The sequence below is a fragment of the Phyllostomus hastatus genome, unplaced genomic scaffold (assembly GCF_019186645.2).
Source record: "Phyllostomus hastatus isolate PE091 unplaced genomic scaffold, TTU_PhHast_1.1 phas_scaffold_193, whole genome shotgun sequence".
NCBI classification, from domain to species: domain Eukaryota; kingdom Metazoa; phylum Chordata; class Mammalia; order Chiroptera; family Phyllostomidae; genus Phyllostomus; species Phyllostomus hastatus.
The window spans coordinates 9,301,398-9,320,175 of NW_025334015.1; the positions used below are offsets into that span (position 1 = coordinate 9,301,398).

Here is an 18,778-nt window from a genome sequence, read left to right on the forward strand (position 1 = left end):
CTCTGGCAGTCCGGGCCTGAACGGACCTACATATGGCGGGACTGCCCAAGAACAGAATAACTCTTTTTTAAAGATTTTTTTAAATTCATTTTTAGAGAGGAAAGGGGGGAGAGAGAGAGAAACAACGTGTGGTTGCCTCTCACGTGCCCCCTACTGGGGACCTTGCCCACAACCCAGGTGTGTCTCCTGACTGGGAATCGAACCAGCAACTCTGATTCATAAGCTGACACTCAATCCACTGAGCCATACCAGCTAGGGCCAGAATTCCTTTTTTGTAATATTCATCTTTATTGAATGTGTTGGGGTGGATGGTTGATAAAATCACATAGGTTTTAGGGATACAGTTCTACTAAAATATACATCATCTGTATATTACATTGGGTTCACCACCCACAGTCAATTCTTCCTTCACCATTTATTCTCCCTTTACCCTCTCCTACCTCCCCCCGCCCCCCTTTGCCTGTGGTAATCACCAACCATACTGTTGTCTGTGCCTGTGAGGTGGGGGGTTTTGGCATTTTATTGTTTTGTTTTTACTTAATCCCTTCACCTTTTTCACCCAGTCCCTCAACACTCATCCCCTCTGACAGCTGTCAGTCTGTCAAGAACAGAATTCTTGCTCTGAACGCTGCTGGGTTGCAGGTCCAGTCCCTGGTCAGGGCCTGTACGAGAGGCAAGCGTCCGTGTGTCTCTCTCACATCAAAGTTCCTTGCCCTCTCCCCCTCCCTTCCCTTCTCTCTAGAATCAATAAGCATGTTCTTGGGTGAGGATAAAAAAAAAACAATTCCTTATTGAACACAATGAGTCTGCCTGCAAGATTCATAAAAACACTTTTCAGATGTTTTGCAGTATATAAAATGCTAACACTCTTAGTGACAAGGCCTTCAGAAACTCGGAGATAAGGGAAGTAATAATAAATGGGTGGTCCACATAGTGTCCTTCCTGCCCATCGTAGGAAGGTTTAGCCTCTCTCGGAGGCCAGGCCACTCACTGGGCGGGAGCCTGAGAAGGAGGCCTGGTGGCCCCACGGCCACTGAAGAGAAGCCAGGCCTCTGACCCCACAGGTTCTGGTGGCAGGACCGTTTCTGGGGACTAGCTTTTGGGGAGACCCTGGAGAGGAGAGGGTAACAATGCTGGCAGGACGTGTGAATTCAACAATGCAGATGAGTGTGTCTCTTATGCCAGGATCCAGTTCTCTTAAAGGAGGATGAGGTTAACGTTTTCTTAACGAGGTAAAGATATTGCACGTGACCCTGTCTGGAAGGTGTGGGCTGGCCCTGCACTCCCACCTGGTGAGTTAGCTGCACTTCGCTAGCTTTCTGGGTAACATTTCTTACCATTTTCTCCAGCCCTTCTGCTACTACTCCGTTCAAACCTTTGTCGTTTCTGGCCTAGTAGAAACAGCCCCCTCACTGCCCTTCCTTCTCTCCGGCGGCCCCCTGCAGCGTGCCCTCCAGGCTGCTACCAGAGTCTCTCTCTCCACCGCTGGCCTGCTTGCCCCGCCACCTCTGGCAGGAGGACAGCGGGGAGGGAGCGCTTCACCTCTCCGACTCCGCCCCTCTGCCCTCATTCCCACTCACCCCTGTTTTGGGCTCAGGGTCCCTCCTGTCTACTCTCATAGCAGATTTTGTTCAGCTTCAAACCACTACTCAATCACACCGTCTTGTAAATCTACCCCTTGCAGCAGTTGTGAGAATTAAATGAATCGTATGTAAGATGCTCAGAGCGGCACCTAGTGTACAGTAACTAAGTTTATTAGGACTAGTGTGCCCCCCACTGAAGTCGAGGTCAGGCTGCGTCTTTTATCTGTGTGTCCCCTGCCCTGTGCTGTCCGGCTCTCAGAACTCCAAAGGTGTTGCTAAGCAGCAGTCCTAAGCTCAGCTCCCAGAATGCTCAGAGGCACTAACCAGGGACCCTTAGGGCACGGCACCTGGAGTGGTATTTTCATCAGATAAGCTGATTTGCCTCAATTCTCACTCCATGTGTATCCGAGCCTTAATCTTAAATGAGGGTGGAAATGCAAGGCTGTCTGGGGTTACGGGTACTGACTTGAAGTCCAGTCCGCAGAACATCTGCCATCAGCACGGCCGCATTCCCCGCCCCCGAATTGTTCTCTGAAACTCTGGTCCCGCCGCCGCCTTCTTCCCTTCGTCTGGGTGGGCTTTCCTACCGGGTTCAAAGAGCATCCAACGCTTTTATTACTTTGGGATTGCTTATGTAGCCTCCGCTGGGCTCAGGCCCATTAGATTACGTTCCATGAGGACAGGGGTGCCCTCAGGCGTGGGGTTGGTTGAATGAATAAGGTCTCTGACCTTAGGAGCTTATGGTTTCTTAGTAAGAAAGAAGTATAGATCTAAAACTAACAGAAATAACTGGTTGCCATGAGAGAAACACCAAAAAGTGTGATTTGCGGGGGGGGGGGGGGGTGGCGGGGGGGGCGGGCCGCGGACGGCGCCCTGGAAGGAGGGGCGTTAGAGAAGGCCCTCCTGGGAAGAGGTCCGGGGTTCACAGGCAGAAACGAGGGCGGGGACGGACGGCCGCTCCATCGGGGGAGGTGGAGGGTCCGGGGAGCGGGAGGGGCGCAGTTTGCCAGCCCGCCGGGGCCCTGGAGGGGGCGTAGGGGGGGGAGGTGATGCTGTAAAACTGAGCTGGAACCAGAGCACAGAAGGCCTGAGGGACAGTGACCGGACGCGCAGGAAATGGGGACTGTCGCACACCTTCGGCCGCTGCGTCAGAGCGCACCGTGTGCGGCAGGTGCAACTGGACGAAGCCGATCGGCGGCAGGGCGCGCGGGCTGAACGCAGAGCCCTCGGGAGGGGCATCGGCGGTTGGGGGGCGCCGGGAAGAGGGCCGTGGGCGTGGGGAACGGGGCCTTTGGCGGCAGGGGAGCCCGTGATCTTAAGACAGGTCTCACCTGTGACCAGCGGACACCGACCGCCCCGCAGGCCTGTCAGCCCTGCTTGACCAAATGCGCAGGCGACCTGCCTTGCGTTTGGGGTGAAACCGTCCTCGAGAAAGCAGGGCGAGAACTCGGCCAAGTCTGAGCCAGGCTCCAGTCTGGCTGAGGGGGGACCCTATTCTCCTCCCTAGGAAGGCCACGCAAACAAGCCATTCGGCGGGTGGTCCTTTCTCGCAGAACTCCACTTCTACGGGACCGGGTGGGTGGGGCCGAAGCCCCAAAGGCATTTCTCGCGCCCCACCCCCGTGCTGCGGACCGTGCAGCTCCGCTCCCCTCCCCCGAGCCCCGAACCCTTCAACAGGCCCCGGGCGCCTGCTCCGCCGCCGCCGTTCTGGGCGCCGCAAACACGGCCAAGACCAGAGCGGAAGCCTAGCTCGCCGTCATGGAGTCTGCACCCTCGGTGGGGGAGGACCAGGGGCGGAGGCCAGACGGACAGTAAACTAGACACGCGTGGTGCCAGCGGGCAAGCCAGAGATCTGAGGTCCGAGGAGCTGTGGGCGAGAGCGCTGCAGGCTGAGGGACAGGCTCGTGCCTGTGGCCGGGAGGCCAGGGTCCCACCCAGATGGATTTTGTTCCGAGGTCCCTGTGGGCAGAAGCCAGAGCAGGAGAGGCAACGCCAGAGAGACAAAGAGTGAAACAGAGAGACTGGGCCTGGGGGCGATTTATTGCTAGACGCAGCAGATGTCTTTTCCTGCACAAACACGGGGAAAGATATTTCAACAGAAGCCAAGGAGCAGGTTGCTCTGAGTTAGGAACGGGGTTGGAAGTCCAGGGACTGGCAGCGACTGCAGGTTTTAATTTTTTGTGTAGCGAAGCTCATTCTCCCTGAAATGCCATTGCAAAGACCCGCCTGTGCCAAATTCCCCGGCACTCCCTGTTCCACAGAGGCGCTGACCGCGCACACACTCCCACGTGCGCACTAAGCCGAGAGGTACGTACGCGCGGCTGCACGCCCTGAGCACGTGATCAGCCAGTAAAGTGAAGTGCCGTTTGTAGGACAGCTCTCCCCGCCCCCCACCAGAACTTCCTGATAGGTGAACAGATACACCAATTAGCTGCCCTGGAAATTTTTATGAAGTGACCTTTAAAGAAATAGAGCAAGGAAGGCCTATGAAAAGGGTGAGATTTAAACAGGAAAACGTGCACATGCACGGAAGAACTGAGTACAGTTCACCCAATAGTGCCCAGCATGTGCCAAGCACATTTGTGCACAATTTCTTCCCAGAGCCGGGGTTCCACATCCTCCCGGGCCTGCCAGTGTGTGACGCCCATGAGAATTCAAACCCACTGTCAGCCACGGAGGAGTTTCCAGTGGTCCCTGGAGAAGGACTGGCATAGATGAGCTTTGGGGCAAAGTGAGCTTAACTTGGCCTTGCACACGGTATGTGCCCCACATTCGAATGTACATATGCGTATACACATAATATATTCACACAGACAGGCATCTCTCGTATCCACAGGGCTGCCGTGGATGCTCACGTCCCTCACAGAGAACGAACGTATTTGCCTGTGACCTATGCCCATCCTCCCCTATACTTTAAAGTAGCTCTAGATTAGTTATCCTTAACACAATGCAAATACTATGTAAATAGTTAGGCTGTATTGCTTAGTGAATCAGGATTTTTTTAAAAAAAATACATGTACATTTTTAGTACAGATGCAACCATCATAGGCCCACAGACATAGTACACCTCAGCAACAGCATAACCTCCCAGTATTTTCGATCTGAGGTCGGTTGAACCTGCTGGCACAGAGCCCATGGATTCAGAGGGCTGACTCTACATAGATAGATCTCCTCTCAGTGAAAAGCAGGACTATCTGAAGAAATGTTCCCTCTCTACTTTGTTAGAGGGCACATCCGTTGCCCTATGTCATCTCACTGCTGCTGTAACATCATGCCTGCTCAAGTGCCCACTCCCAGCATTGCTACCAGACCCTCCCTGGTGGGCCGGTCGGGCTGTGGGGCCCTAAGCCTCCACCCCTGCAGCACATGGGACCCAAAGCCCCTCGGTGCTCAATGCTTGAGTGTGCACCCAGGGGAGCCTGCCATTGCCCTCACCCCGCACTCCTCTCCTTGCTGTCAGCAGCAACCGCCACTCTGTCCAGCTCTGTGTACAGGCACCAGGTGTGGAAGTTCTTCCCCCGTGGGCCGACTCTTCACCTGGACCCTCTCACTCACAGCCATCCGTTTATTCTGGGGATCATGGGCTCTCTTGTGTGTCAGAGGATTTTCCAGTTCTCCCTCACCATAAAGCGAAGGGCGGGAGACGGGGGTGGATGAGCAGAGCCAGGAACAAAGGAAAAACCCAGCAGCTCAGCTTGGCCCAGCAACGCCCAGCCTCCAACGGGAACCAGATGTCTCACTGAGGCCCGGCCAACAGCACAACACTCAGCACCTGGGTTCCCACACCCTGGAACAGGCCTTGCGCCTGATCCCCTCACGCAGCTTTCCTAGAGGCCATCGTGATGTCAAGTAAGTTGTATAACCTGTTTTCAGTGTGTACGTGCAAGTTCGGTCCTTGCTTCCCATCCATTACAGTGCAGTCCTATGAGTAATCTAAGCACTGAATAGAAAGAAGTTCGCTAAGCCGAGGAGAAGGAGAAGTATCAGGAGGCCAAGGCTGACTCTGGTTCAGACTCAGCCTGAGATCACGTTAATCCAGGGTGACATGCGCATGTGGCAGCAAATGTGCTCACCTTTCCGGAGCTCCGAACTCATCAGGCCACGGCCAGGCGGTGATTGTTTTTAGGAAGCATCAGTTCTACTCTCTGCCCATTTAAGATGGCACAGGACAGAGCGCGGTGGTGGGTCAGGAAGTGTGGAGTCCAGCTCGTGCGTGGGTCCCTGACCTTCCCGGAGCCCCATTTCTTCCCCGAGGTCATCGCCGGGCCCCCCGCACAGTGAGAAGTCAGTCAGCATCTTGGCAGTGGAGGTACGCAGTGGGTATGGGGCCATCTGCTCACCAGGTTCTAGTTCATTTGTTTAGGTATGATGTGAATCCCAACACACTCCTTACGTCCTTCATTTTCATTCTCCACCATGAAGAAACGCCTAATCCTGAGCTGTTCCTGGAGAAGCCACGCTCTTCCCGAGTATTTGATGTGGACAGGGCTGGAGAGCCAGAAAACAACAGTAAGAAAGCTAAAGGGTTAACGTTTTTTACCCTAGAGAAGAAAAGCCTTAGGGATGTGAACTGTTTCCAGACACCTAAACAGGATGAGTCCAGGCCCTGGGCAAGGTGCTCTGAGGCGCTTCCTGGGCCTCTACACCCCGAAGAATAGTAAAGAAAAGGCTCAGTCCCCCATAGTGGTGACCGTGGTCCTCAAAGCCCTTGGCCTCTAAGACCGGTTCCAGCTTAGGAATCTGCCCATGGCCCCTATCTGGCTCGACCCTTAGACACAAACGAGGCCACCGCTGCACACAGAGATCTACCACCTGGTGTGGGAGCTCAGCACTCACTGTGGGGCTCACAAGCACCTGCCCCCTCCCCAGAGTCGGGCAAGGTCTCCCATGGTGAACAACTGGCATGCGGTTCCACTGCCAATGTGTGTTCACATCTTGGGGACCAAAGACCACCTTTGTGGGGGGTCTGGACCTGGCCTTCCCACACATGGGGAAGGGACTCCACAAATTGGATGGGAGGGGGCTGTGGAGAGAGGTGAGCTGCCCAAAACTTCCTTCTAGACGCCTGCTGCTTTTTTTATGAAATGTTGTGTGTGAGCGCCCCCTACTGCTCGCACCTAGAATGAGCCCCAAAGCAGGGAGGGACTCCAATCTTTCTTTCCCTTAATCCCAAATTTACCAAATATTTCTTTAAAGATTTTATTTATTTACTTTTAGACAGAGGGGATGGGAGGGTAAAAGAAAGGGAGAGGAACATCGATGTGATGTGCAAGAGATACATTGATCAGTTGCCTCTCGAACTCCTGCAACTGGGAACCTGGCCCACAACCCAGGCATGTGCCCTGACAGGGAATCGAACATGCAACCTTTCAGTTCGCAGGTTGGTACTCAATCCACTGAGCCACACCAGCCAGGGCACAAAATATTTTTTTAACCAAATTAAAAGGCTTTTGTTTAAAATAAACACTCAGTGAAACAGCTCAAACTGTTAGCCACTCATTTATTTTTCAAAAACCTTTGAGCCAGAATAAAATGGGATAGTCTTTTCAGCTCTGATTGCTACATTCCCCCATCTCAGTGAAAATCCTTGTCACTGGTGAGCAAGAAAGATTTCTGTCCCCCTCGCCCACCAGCTCACTTTATGCGCCTTCTTTGGGTCGGGAAAGCTGAGCAAAGGGGATTTCCTTGGGCTCAGCAGGACCTGGTCCATGTTCCACAGCCGTGGCAGGACTTCACCCTCCTTTTCCACTCGCTGGTCCCAGCCAAGATACCCTCATCGCTTTTGGCCTCGGTTCCCTTTGCTTGAGCTTCGCCCAAGGCCAACCAGCAGTCAGCAGAAATGAATGGCTCAAGGGAGGAAGATGAGGGGCAGCTGTTGATCCTTCTGAATCAGAGGTCAGAGTGTGTCATTCCGCTGCACATAGCCAAGACCTCAAGGAAATATTCTCTCCCTCAGTCCACACTGGTCCCAGGCAGAGGAATAAGAGAAAGCAGATGGTCTGGCCCCTGAGGAAGGGAAATGCCCGGGGGCTGCTGGGGGTAGCCAAGGAAATGGGAGAGGGAAAGATTTTGAAATGCTGAAGGAGCCCTTTTAGAGCCCAGCTAATGAAAGTTCACTTTGGCCTTTTCCTCCTGCGCCTCAGCCAGTGAGTTTATTACCTGGACCCAGCATCTCAAGGCTTTAGGTGGAGCTTCCAGAAGGCAGAACTGGACTTTGGAGTCAACAACTGGGTTTGCATCCTTCCTCTTCTCTCACTGAGGGACCTTGAGCAAGATAGAGTGCCAGCTCCGGGCCCCGGTCTCCTGTCATGCAATGAGAACGATGAAGTCTACTTCCTAGGGCCGTGACGAGGATACAGTGAGATGGTGTATATAAGGCACTTGGCATACCTTGTGGCTTGTTCCTGACACTCATACATCACGGAGCAGGTGACCTTCCAGCATCCTGCCCAGCGCGGGCACCCAGTGGGAGACAGATGTCAGGGTAACCTAGAACACCATTTGGCAGCACAGATGTACAGGCAGGTAGAGGTGCAGCGAGGCCGGTGCAGCTCACTTGCTTGGAGCACCGTCCCATAAACCAAAGGTTGCAGGTTTGAGTCCCTGTCAGGGCACAGGCCTGGGGTGCGGGTTCAGTCCCTGGTCGGGGCACATATGAGGGGCAACCGATTGCACTTTCTCTATCACATCAATGTTTCTCTCCCTCTCTCTCCCTCCCCTGCCCCTCTAAAACCAATAGGCATGTCCTCGGGTTAGGATAAGAACATTTTTTAATTAAAAATAAAATAAAGAGGTATCTGATATCCTTTTGATTCTGGGGACTGTTCTCTAAAGGTGCCACTGTGTGAAGAGAGGTAGGAAGAGCAACAGCAAAGGAGAGCTCTCTCTGCTGGACCTGGTTTCCCCTCCCGCACCCCACCGGCCATGTTCTTGTAGCTCGTTGGGGAAGGAGCGCAGGCGAAGGACGGAAGAATTTCCTTTCTGAGCTAAACAAGTCCACATGAAGTTCCAGAGGAGAGGCCTGGCACAGAGGCTGCTGTTCTCCAACCAGGGGTGGGGCAGGGAAACAGTGACACCTCCAAGGTGAAGGACACGTGCCCGGGCCTGGAGAGGAAGCAGCGGGTGCCAGGGGAGAGGGAAAGTGTGGTCACGGCCCAGGAAAATACGCATGTCCCCCTCCCCGCCTCCCGCTCCCCTCCGGTGGGGAGAGTCTGAGACCATGGAAGAAGCAGACAATGGAATGGACGCAGCCTCCGCCTGGAAGCAGCTTCGCACAGACTTTTTAGGAAACAGTTGGAGGCGAGGGCAAAGGTGGAACGGAGTCTCTAAACTGCGGAGACAGGGTGTTGATGGAACCTGGGCAACAGTGGGCAGGAGGGAAGGAGGACAGGGTAACAGAACCGTTTAAACCTGCAAAGCCGGGACTTCCTCAGTCTGATGGCACCTCTGTAGGCACATGAGGAGGCTGCAAGGCAATGCAGGGAATGCACAAACGCCCCTCGGAGAGTCAAAGCTGCTCTTTCTTCAGCATCTTTCATGGCGGGTAGGAGTGGGGAGCAGCCTGAATGCAGGCGGTGTAGACAGGCCTGCCCTTCACGGGCCGCAGTGTCAGCCCAGCGCACTTCCGCTCCTCTTGATGCCCCGTGGCAGCTCCCTCTCCTCCCGTCACCTCTGCCACAGCTCAGAAGGGCTCATCCAAGGACAGCCAGCTGGGTGGCAGGAGCTGGCGCCACCACACAGACACACGGGAGTAACCGACGCACGACCTCTGCTCAGAAGCTTTCGGCACTGCCCTTCCTGTTGGGCACACGGGTGCTCGTGGCCGTGTGTGTGTGTGTGTGTGTGTGTGTGTGTGTGTGTGTGCAGAGTCAGAAGAGCCGTCTTCCAGGCTGTCCCGCCATGTAAAAGCAGGTGATATTCACATTCCTGCTTTGGGGGGTGAAGCCCACCATCTCTGGGGTCATTTGGCAGCTTTCCAGGCTCCCTTCCTGATTGTCACCCTGCAGAATCCCAGCCCAGTGACCACAGACCTGATGTGGGATAGCAATTATCCCGGCCTCTCCCAACACTCTCCCTCTCGTCCCCCACCCGACCAGCTTCGTTGGGCACACTGAGGTGGCCGGTGGCTGCTGAAATCCATTCTCCTGCTGGTTAGGTGGACCCAGGGACCCGACAGGCAGCAAAGCTCCACCAGGCTGGCAAAGCAGATGGAAGGCAAGCGCATCACAGCTGAGAGCACCTGAGGTCCCTTGGGCAAGGAGAGGGTGCCCTGTGTCACAGACAGGCCCCATTCCTCTGACATAATCTAGTTGGGTCCCCAAAACACACACCCTATTTCTCCCCTCAAATGTCTGTGTTTATAAGAACACACCTGCCTCCGTGTCACATTGCTAGTTGTGAGTGTTCAACAGGATGCTTCACACTTGCTAGCTGCTCAGAGAGAACACCCACCTACTGCCCACGGGCCACCTGCGGGCCACCTGCTATCCAGGTCTGAGGGCTAGCAGGTCTTCACTGCAGGTGGGGGGAGGGGAGGAAAGGGCCAAGGACTGACAGGGAAGGCTTTGTGCTGGGGCCCCTTGGGTGCTCACCCACAAGTAGGGTGACATCTTACTGCACTACAAAGTGACAGGAAAGCAGCAGACAGCCGTCCACAAACAGTTGGACCTGGGGTCCTTCTTGTCCCAGCTCACCTGGAAGCCTGGGCAGGAAATCCTGCAAGGCCCCCTAGTGGTGAGTACCGCCCCTCCAGCCCTTGTGGTCCTGGCCCCTGACTTCCAAACTGGGCTCTTACCTGGTTAATAAAGTCAGTTCTAACTGATCCAGGTATTCCTGTTACTTCTGCAGAGTCTAGGTCCATGCCAAAGGATGAAACAGTCACAAAACTTTAAATGTTTTTGACTGGTGGTGGAAAAAATTAAGATACTTCAACGCAGTTTGGCAGGGACCAGAGAGATGGATAGTTTCAAGATCCTCACAACCAAAAAAGGCGGTCCAGGAAGGACTCCACCGTGGTTCACTGAGCCTGTGGAGGGCACCGAGCCAACAGCTCGGGGCCTCCCCGGGGAAGCCTGGGCTGCTCCCATCGGCGCTCACGTGGGCTGGAATGCCAGCCCTCGGCCCCACCCCTGCCACCTCCTGTCACCCTGCAGACCTCAGCTGCACCTGAGTTACTGGCGGAGTCCCACACCTGCAGCTGGAGCAAAGGATCTCAGAGTCCCTTTCACCAGGTTTGCTAAAGGGGCCTGCAGGCCCGCCCCCAGCGGCCACACCACAGGGAAGCAGTGAGGGGTTGGAAGCAGTCATTTCCACCCCTCAGGGGATTCCGGGCCTCACTCCAGCCCATCAGAGCCTTCTCGGATCCCACTCCCCACCTAGGCCACACCCTGAGGCCGCCGCCTTAGGATCCCCAGAAATGCCACGTTCATAAGACTGCAGGACTAGCTACATGATTTGGGGGACCTCATACAAAATGGAAATGCAGGGTGCCTTATTAAAAAATTAAGAATTTGGCCCTGGCCAGTGTGGTTCAGTTGGTTGGAGCATCGTCCTGTAAACTGAAAGGTCACAGGTTCAATCCCCAGTCAGGGCAGATAAAAGAGGATCAATGTTTCTCTCTCACATCAAATAAGCATGTCCTCCAGTCAGGATAAGAAAAAAATAATAAGAATTGAAGGAAAGCGACACAGAGCATTAAGCCGAGTGCCAGGCCCTTCAGAGCAGAGCCTGTGCCTCTGTGCAGTGACAGCCCCGACTGGCTGTTGGAAGCAAATGAGTGACTCTGTCTCGCTCTCACGACCCGACCCCAAGTGCAGCAACATGAATGGGTCTCCAAATGCGCTTTCCTCCCATGCCTTGTGCTGTAGCCCCGGCTGCAGCCACGCTGGGCTGCACTAATCAAATTTAATTTTCTGTCACATGCTTGGAGCTGGACTGCTTGCATTTAAAATGCAAATGTGTGCAAAATGGTTCTGGCTATTAGTCCCTCCTGCAGCATCCCTGGGCGAAGGCAGGCAGGCCGGCAGCAGGCCCAGGCAGGCCTCCGACCCATTGCCTGAACCCCAGCCAATGTAGTGGGGGTGTACCACCACCACCACCGGCCTGCACCACTGTCCTCAGCAATGAGGGGTGGACACAGGCCGGTTGTCCCTCCATTGTCAGCTAAGACTACCAGTGCTCCTGTCCATTAGTGCTATCAGTGCCGAGCCTCAGAGCGAGGAGTTTGACTTCTCTCTAGTTACGAGTTATCTCTAGTCAGAAGTAACCTAGGGCTCTGGCTGGTGTGGCTCAGGGATTGAGTGCCAGCCTGTGGACCAAGGGGTCACCAGTTTGATTCCCAATCAGGGCACGTGCCTGGGTTGTGGGCCAGGACCCCAACAGGGGGCGTGCGAGAGGCAGCCAATTGATGTTTCTCTTCACACATAGATGCTTCTCTTCCTCTCTTTATCCCTCTTTTCCCCTCTCTCTAAAAATAAATATTTAAAAAAAGTATTACGGGGTTTCACCCCACCATCTTTTTAAAGGCACTGACCCTTCGCTGTGCTTCCAGCTGTCAAATGTTTGAAGCTTCCTGATAGGACTGCAGGGCACGCCTGCAAGCCACAGCTCTGGGCACCTGGCAGGGCACCTGGTGAGGCTGGCTCCACTAGCCTGTGGACACCTGCTCCGACAGTGTTTCTCACACATTAGGTACCTTAGAATCTCTGAAGCACAGAGGGCTGGGCCCGCCCTGCAGTTTGATCCAGGGGGTCTGGGTGAACGTGACAATGAGTCTGCACCTCTGAGACCCACCAGGGGGTGCTGTTGTTCCCACACGGGGACACTGTTGTAGATGCTATGCCCAGTCCCTCCACCACAGACCACTGAGACTCCTGGAGAGGGTGGGGTGACCCTGAACAACTAGCTGCAGGTTTATTCTTCTTCAGGTGCATAACAATGAGCCCAAGAAACCGCATTGAACTGCAGCAAAGTGTGTAGAGGACCCTGTGCCATTAGGGGACAAAGGCACCTTCCCAGGGAACTCTGCTGGTGACCCTGCCTGCGTTTCTGACCTGGTGAGGATGTTTCCAGCCTGATGGTGGGCGGGAGATGAGGGTGCTATGAGCAGGCGCGAGCCAGGCTGGCATCCCTGAACCCCAGTGTGTGAGCCAATACGTCCGCCTGGGCCAAGGCCTGGCTGCCTGAGGGGGTGTGTACTTAGGAACCAGACCGCAGTGAGGCCTCTCTCCCTACAAGACAGCTATTCACGACAGGGCACCATCCGCACTGGAGTCTTCCGACAGCATATTCATGCTCCTACTGTCCACACCTCGGTAAGAACAGCTAACTCTCCCATTCCTGGGAGGGAAATTCACTGTGGATGCTTCCATGGGCATCAAGACACAACTTCTTCCTCCCTCCAGAGTTTAAAACACTCAGACTAATATAAAAGAGGCAGCTCACCTCCTCCATGAAGTCTGACCAGATTGCTTCAATCACACTATATCATTCTTTCCCTTGGTTTTTAAAACTCATGGAGGGAAAAAACCATTCATTCAGCAAACATGTATTAGCACCTTCGAGGAGCCAGGCCAGAGCTGGCGATATAGCAACGAGCAAAGACCACCTGTCTTTCTTGATGACACAGTCATTTGATTTCCCTGCTTGGTTGGCTGCTTTCCCTCTGCCACAGCTGATATAATCCCTCAAACATCCCTTCAAGAACACCCCAAGCCCTCCCTAGATTATGGACACTGTCCCTCTGGGTCACCCTAAGCAAGTAGAATATTTTAAATTAACAAGTAAAACTCAGAGGATTACGGACGGCACTAGAGATCCTGTCAGCAGGCAGCGTGGCCCCTCCAAGGTCTCAGGACCCCTTGTACCAGCAAGTGTGAGCACACACACTCGTCACACACCACACACACAGCACTCATCAATCATTTCCCCACCCCAAGGAAAGTCCTTCCTCCTTTGTTCTGGGAACAAAGCTCCTCCCCCTTCCTAGGGTACCCAGCCCCACAGATGGGGCACCCCCTCCCCACCCTTCCTAGCAGAGCCCCAGGCCCTGGTCTTGGAAGGTACAGGTAAGAGCAGAAATTCAGCCCCTTACAGGCCTGGAGAAGGCATAGGAGGTGGTGGCCCCCACTCCTAGCTTGGCTGCAGGGGCTGCACTGAGGGGAATTTAAACCCAGTTTCTTGCAACTGGGGCTAGGAAGGAGAGCCCACCCACTCCAGTAAGATCAAACATACCTAAAAAGAAATAAAGTATTTTACTCATACACACAAATACACACTCTGAACTCCACCCTGGGAGCTGGCAAAACAATTCAGATCGTAGACCTGTCAGTCTTCCAGGGTCCCTCTGACCTGGGTTTCCAGAAGAACGTGTCCCTAGGAGCCCACAGCGCCCCACCAGCCCCACCCAGATGCAATGTCGCAGCTGTTCCTGGGTCAGAGAGGCAGAGGAAGCAGATCTTCAAGAAGGAGCCTCGGCCTCGCCTAAGGCTGGAGGAGAGAGGCTCTGGTCTTCAAGCCTCTGCTCCCGGGTGTCGCAGGTAAACTCCCGCCCCCACCTCCGTCCAGTCCTTGGAGGCTGACAGAGGTGAGAGGCTCTGCAGGTGGGTCCTCCATCTCCAGAGTCCTGGGGATTCTGCTCAGTCTGGGCTCTGGGGGTACAGGTCCTGATACTGTTCTCAGCCCGCAGGGTGCATGTTGGGGTGGCTGGTGGATGGTCCCTGCTTCTACACCCCAGTCTGCTCTTTAATCCAGTCCCGCAGTACAGGGATCCTCGTGTACACGCCTGGCTTGTCCTTCTGGGCACAGCCTTCACCCCAGCTCACCACGCCGGCCTGGAAAATCCTGCCGTCTGCTTCCACACTAGAGAGCGGGCCCCCGGAGTCGCCCTGAGGGGAGACAAGGCTTAGATGCCCTGCCCACCTCCCCAGGCCCCAGCCTCAGCCCAGGGACCCAGCACCCACCTGGCAGGCATCCACGCCCCCGCTCAGGTAGCCCACGCACATCATGCGCGGCGTGATCTGCTGTGGCATCAGCTTCTCGCAGGTTGTTTGGTTGATGACACGAATCTCTCCCTTCTGCAGGACCAGCACCACAGTGCCTGGGGAGAGGGCAGGATGGGCTGACCTGGGCAAGCCAGCTCTGGGTGGCCAGGCCTCGTGGGAACAGCAACCCCCCCAGATGTTCCCACAGCAATAACTGGACTAGCAAAACTCTGGAGACACCCCCAAGCCCGAAGATGACAAATGTCTAGATAAGGGACAGCGCATCCCCTGGACGGAGGCGGCAGCCGAACGAGATGGAGTGTCCACCACGGGAACAGCGTGGGAGAGTAAGAAGGCACTACAGATTGCCCAGAGGTTTTGTCAAATGCCCTAGAGCCCGAAGTCAGGATATTTTTCTTCTCCCTTCCACAGTCTACAAATTCTCAGCAGTGTACTAAATCACATTAGAGCTGGGTTTTTCGGTAGACATTTACCAACTAATGGCTTTCACACGAAGGGAGGAGAGAGAAGCGGTGGTTCCCACCACCAGTCCAAGGCAGGCGCAGCTCGACCGCCCTCTAAATAGGTGTCTCCACAACAGTGTCCCTGTGCTCACTGACTACCATTTGGGAAGGTGTCTTTATTTTCATTTGGCAGGTGAAGAAACAGGCTCATAGTTTAAGCCCTGTGCCAGAGCCACTCAGCCCAGCGGCACAGCCGGGCCTTCCACCCAAGGCCCCGCCTCCCAATCCCGCGCTTTCACTAGAAGCTGCATCTGCCAGGGCGGGGACATAGTGCAGCCCAGCTCACCTCCCTCATAGGTGTGGCCCCAGCCAGTGACCCAGATGGCCTTGCCCACAGGGAAGACGTGCGTGGCAGCGGGCAGGCAGATGGGCCGCACGGTGCTGCTGTACTCGACGGGCCGCTCCAGCTCTAGCACCGCGAGGTCGTAGTCGTAGGTGAAGTCGTTGAAGGACGGGTGGCTGATGATGCGCTTCAGCCCGCGCTCCTGCACCCCCTCGGCGCTGCGCTGGCTCTGGTCGTGCAGCCCCAGGAAGGCCGTCCACAGGGTGGGGTCTGAGTACCTGCGGAGTAGGGCGGGTACTGAGCCTAGGGCTGCGCACAGCCAGCGTGTATGGTTTCTGCAGCCTCCACCCCCAACCGGAAGCTGCCTGGTGACTCCCGCCACCTCCCTCGCCACCGCCGCCTCCCCTCCACCTTCCCTCCTTGTTTCCCTCTGTCCATTCATTTTTATCTGATTATCAAAAAATACCTTATTATATCTTATTAATCTGATCTTTCAAGGAAGAAATAACACGGAACTCAATCCAAATACTTTTCTAACATAGTGGCATATATTCTAAGTAGCAAAGAAATTGAAAAAGACATTGAACTTGATCTGTGGGGTGGGTTGCTGGTAGCAGTATCGATGCGGCAATTCTGAAAGTGCCCCCTGTTTGCTGGGGGACTGAACACACGAGGACAAGACACTGGCGCTGGGGGCTGACTTCTGCAATGGGAAAAGGGGGCTCCAAGTAAGGGGGGCTCCAAGCAAGAGCCCTGTGCCACTGCAGTGCAGAGGGAGCAGTAAAGGCTCACGGTTTGTCCAACACAGAGGCCTAAAGCAACGACATTCCCAATACCACTCAGAATTGGTTTCTAAATGCCCTTCTCCATTGAAAGGGGCCAAGGCTCCTTGGAGAAATGGTCGTTTTCAAGCTGGAGCAAGGAAAGAGCAAAGCCGACCCAGGACGTTTACGTCACCAGAAGTGAGAGGTGGAGCTGGCAGCACAAGGCACTCACTGGCCAGAATCAGGGTCCTTGGAACTTAAAACGAACCACAGGATTATTACTGTGTGTGCTGAACAATAGAAGAGGGGGGATGTAGCTCCACGAGTCCATCCTGAGTCTAAAAAATAACTTCCAAAAATGCATAAGGGGAGAAGGAAAGCTATTTTTTACAGAAAAATGCCAGCTAATAAATACAGAAGAAACGATGCAATGATAATCACATTTTGCCATAGCAATAACCAATGCATGCAGGAATCACTGAGGAAAGCGGAAACCACGGTGTAGAAGACTGCCAGGGAGTAAGATATCCACACTCATTCAAAGTATCATCCAAGATTACTTATCCATAACCAAAGGGAAAGTACCTTCATAAAGGGGAACTCCCCCGGGGACACCCCCTTAACCAAGAAGTCAGACGTCTCTCAGTCACCCGCATGGATATCAGCTGCTTCCTCAGGGGGGCGCACTATCTCCTAGGTAGTGTTTCGTACAACAAACGTGTAACCGAACTCCAACCAAGAAAAAACAATCCAAAACACCCAAAATGAGAGACGTTCTGTAAAACGCCTGGGCTAGCCTTTCCAAAAACGTAATGCTGTAATAGACCAAAAATGGCAGGCCTGGGGACACTGCTTTGGATTTAAAAGAGACTAAAGGAAACTGACAAACACAAAGCGTAACCCTTGGCGGCATCCGAGATTTGGGGAAAGCTAGAGCGGACCGCACCGGGAGGACTGGAGGCTCCGAACGCGGGCAGTTTCTGGAAGTGGTAGCGGTGCTGTGGTTACGTGGGAGGGTATCCTTGTTCTCAGGAGATGCAGGGGACATACTTAGGGGAGAAATGTCGTGGCAGCTGCAGCTCATTCGAAGACAGTTCGGAAAAGTACATGTGAACATCTGTGGAAGCGGCTTAGTAGCATCCACGTGATCGAGCCTTTTAAGGAGCTGCGTCCAACAGCGGAAGGAATTTGAGGGGAAGACTTTGGAGTCTTCCCCAGATGGGGACTGGAGATCGACCAGGGGAGACCCCTGTGACAGCACAGTGTGACGAGCGTCCCTCAGAGGAATGGGCAGAGGCTACGGAAGAGCACAGCATGGAAGGCGCGAGTTGGGAGAGGACGCAGGTCAGGAACCAGAACCAGGCCTTGGAGATCTAACAGGGCTGGGTCAAACCCTGCAGGCAGGTGGGGAGAAAGCGGCATATTCCAAGAGCGCAAACGGAGTGTTTAGGAAGTGCCCCCAGAACTGAACATCCGGCCAGTGGGCAGCGAGGAGATGGGAGGGGCCTGACGGTGGGGCACCTTCGCCACGCTGGGGCATTTCCATGCTGCTCTGCAAGCCACGGCAGGCACGTATGTAGGGAGTTGGCAGGATCAGGCAGCTCTTTGGAAAGGCCACTCCAGCATTGGTGAGTACGCACTAGAGTGCTGAGAAGGTGGCGACAAGATCAGGTAGGAGGTGCTGAGGCCACCCAGGCCCGGAGAGCCGAGGCAGTAGCAGTGGGAGTGGGAGAGAGGAGAGGAGGCAAGGACCCGGTGGATGAAAGGATGAGAGAGAGCAGAGCCACTCTGTCCCCTCTGTCTCTGTCTCCCTGTGATCCCATCACCTGACAGGGGCATCCCTTTGTCACCCTGTGCTCTTGCTGAGCCCTGTGCCCCAAGACTCCCCACCCTATTGCAGTCTTCCCTGTTAAACCCTCGACAGCGGTCTTTTCCCTAAACCTCCATTCCTCAGCCTCAGACTCTGGTCTTTGGGTCTATGAGCAGACCTAGTCTCTGTTTGAGGTGGGCACTGCTGCCAGGAACTGAGACCAGCGGGGAAGGGGTGGCCACCTAGCTCCCCAGTGACTGCCCAGGCGTCAGAGAGGCCGCTGGACGTAGCTGCCAGACAGAGCTGACCGCTTGCCAAGCACTCTGCTCAGTGCCGACACCTTACGGCATTTTATCTCCCAACGGCCCTTCACAGCAGGGCCGCCTGTTCTAAGGTGAAGACTCACGCACAGAGAGGTTAAGTAGCTTGCCCAAGATCACACAGCTAACAAGTCATGTCCCATGATCCAAGCCCAGGTAACCTGCGCTCTTAACCACAACCTGATGCCAGCCTCTCAGTAACAGCCCGTGAGCACTTGTGGACCTAGAAATGAGTCCAGAGTAACTGCACTCCAGGTCCTCACATGCTTCACACCTGCCTGCCTCTGCTCACAGCCCCCCGTCTGGAAGGCCTGCATCACCTTGTCCTGTGACAAACACTCTCACTTCTGACACTCAAATCAGACGCCCCTCCCTGCTCTTAAAGGCGCTCTGACAGCTGCCCTCCCCACAACCTGGGCAGAGTCCTAAACTCCACACGTGGGCCCCAGGAAGCCTGTCCTCTGTTCTAGCCTAGTGCCTACTGTGTGCACATGTGTGCACACACATGTTCACA

The 18,778-nt window shown here is 54.7% G+C and overlaps 1 protein-coding gene across 2 annotated transcripts in view; it reads right to left on the reverse strand.

The window, feature by feature from the left end:
• Positions 1-13,815: 13,815 nt before the first annotated feature.
• Positions 13,816-18,778, reverse strand: part of ST14 (ST14 transmembrane serine protease matriptase) — a 37,946-nt gene continuing 32,983 nt past the window's right edge. For both annotated transcript variants that reach the window (XM_045860360.1, XM_045860361.1), the window contains exons 17-19: positions 15,374-15,648; positions 14,543-14,679; positions 13,816-14,467 (exon numbers count right to left, since the gene is read on the reverse strand). In XM_045860360.1, the coding sequence (XP_045716316.1) occupies positions 14,306-14,467; positions 14,543-14,679; positions 15,374-15,648 (574 nt within the window). In that variant the 3' untranslated portion in view covers positions 13,816-14,305. The remainder of the gene's footprint in view (positions 14,468-14,542; positions 14,680-15,373; positions 15,649-18,778) is intronic.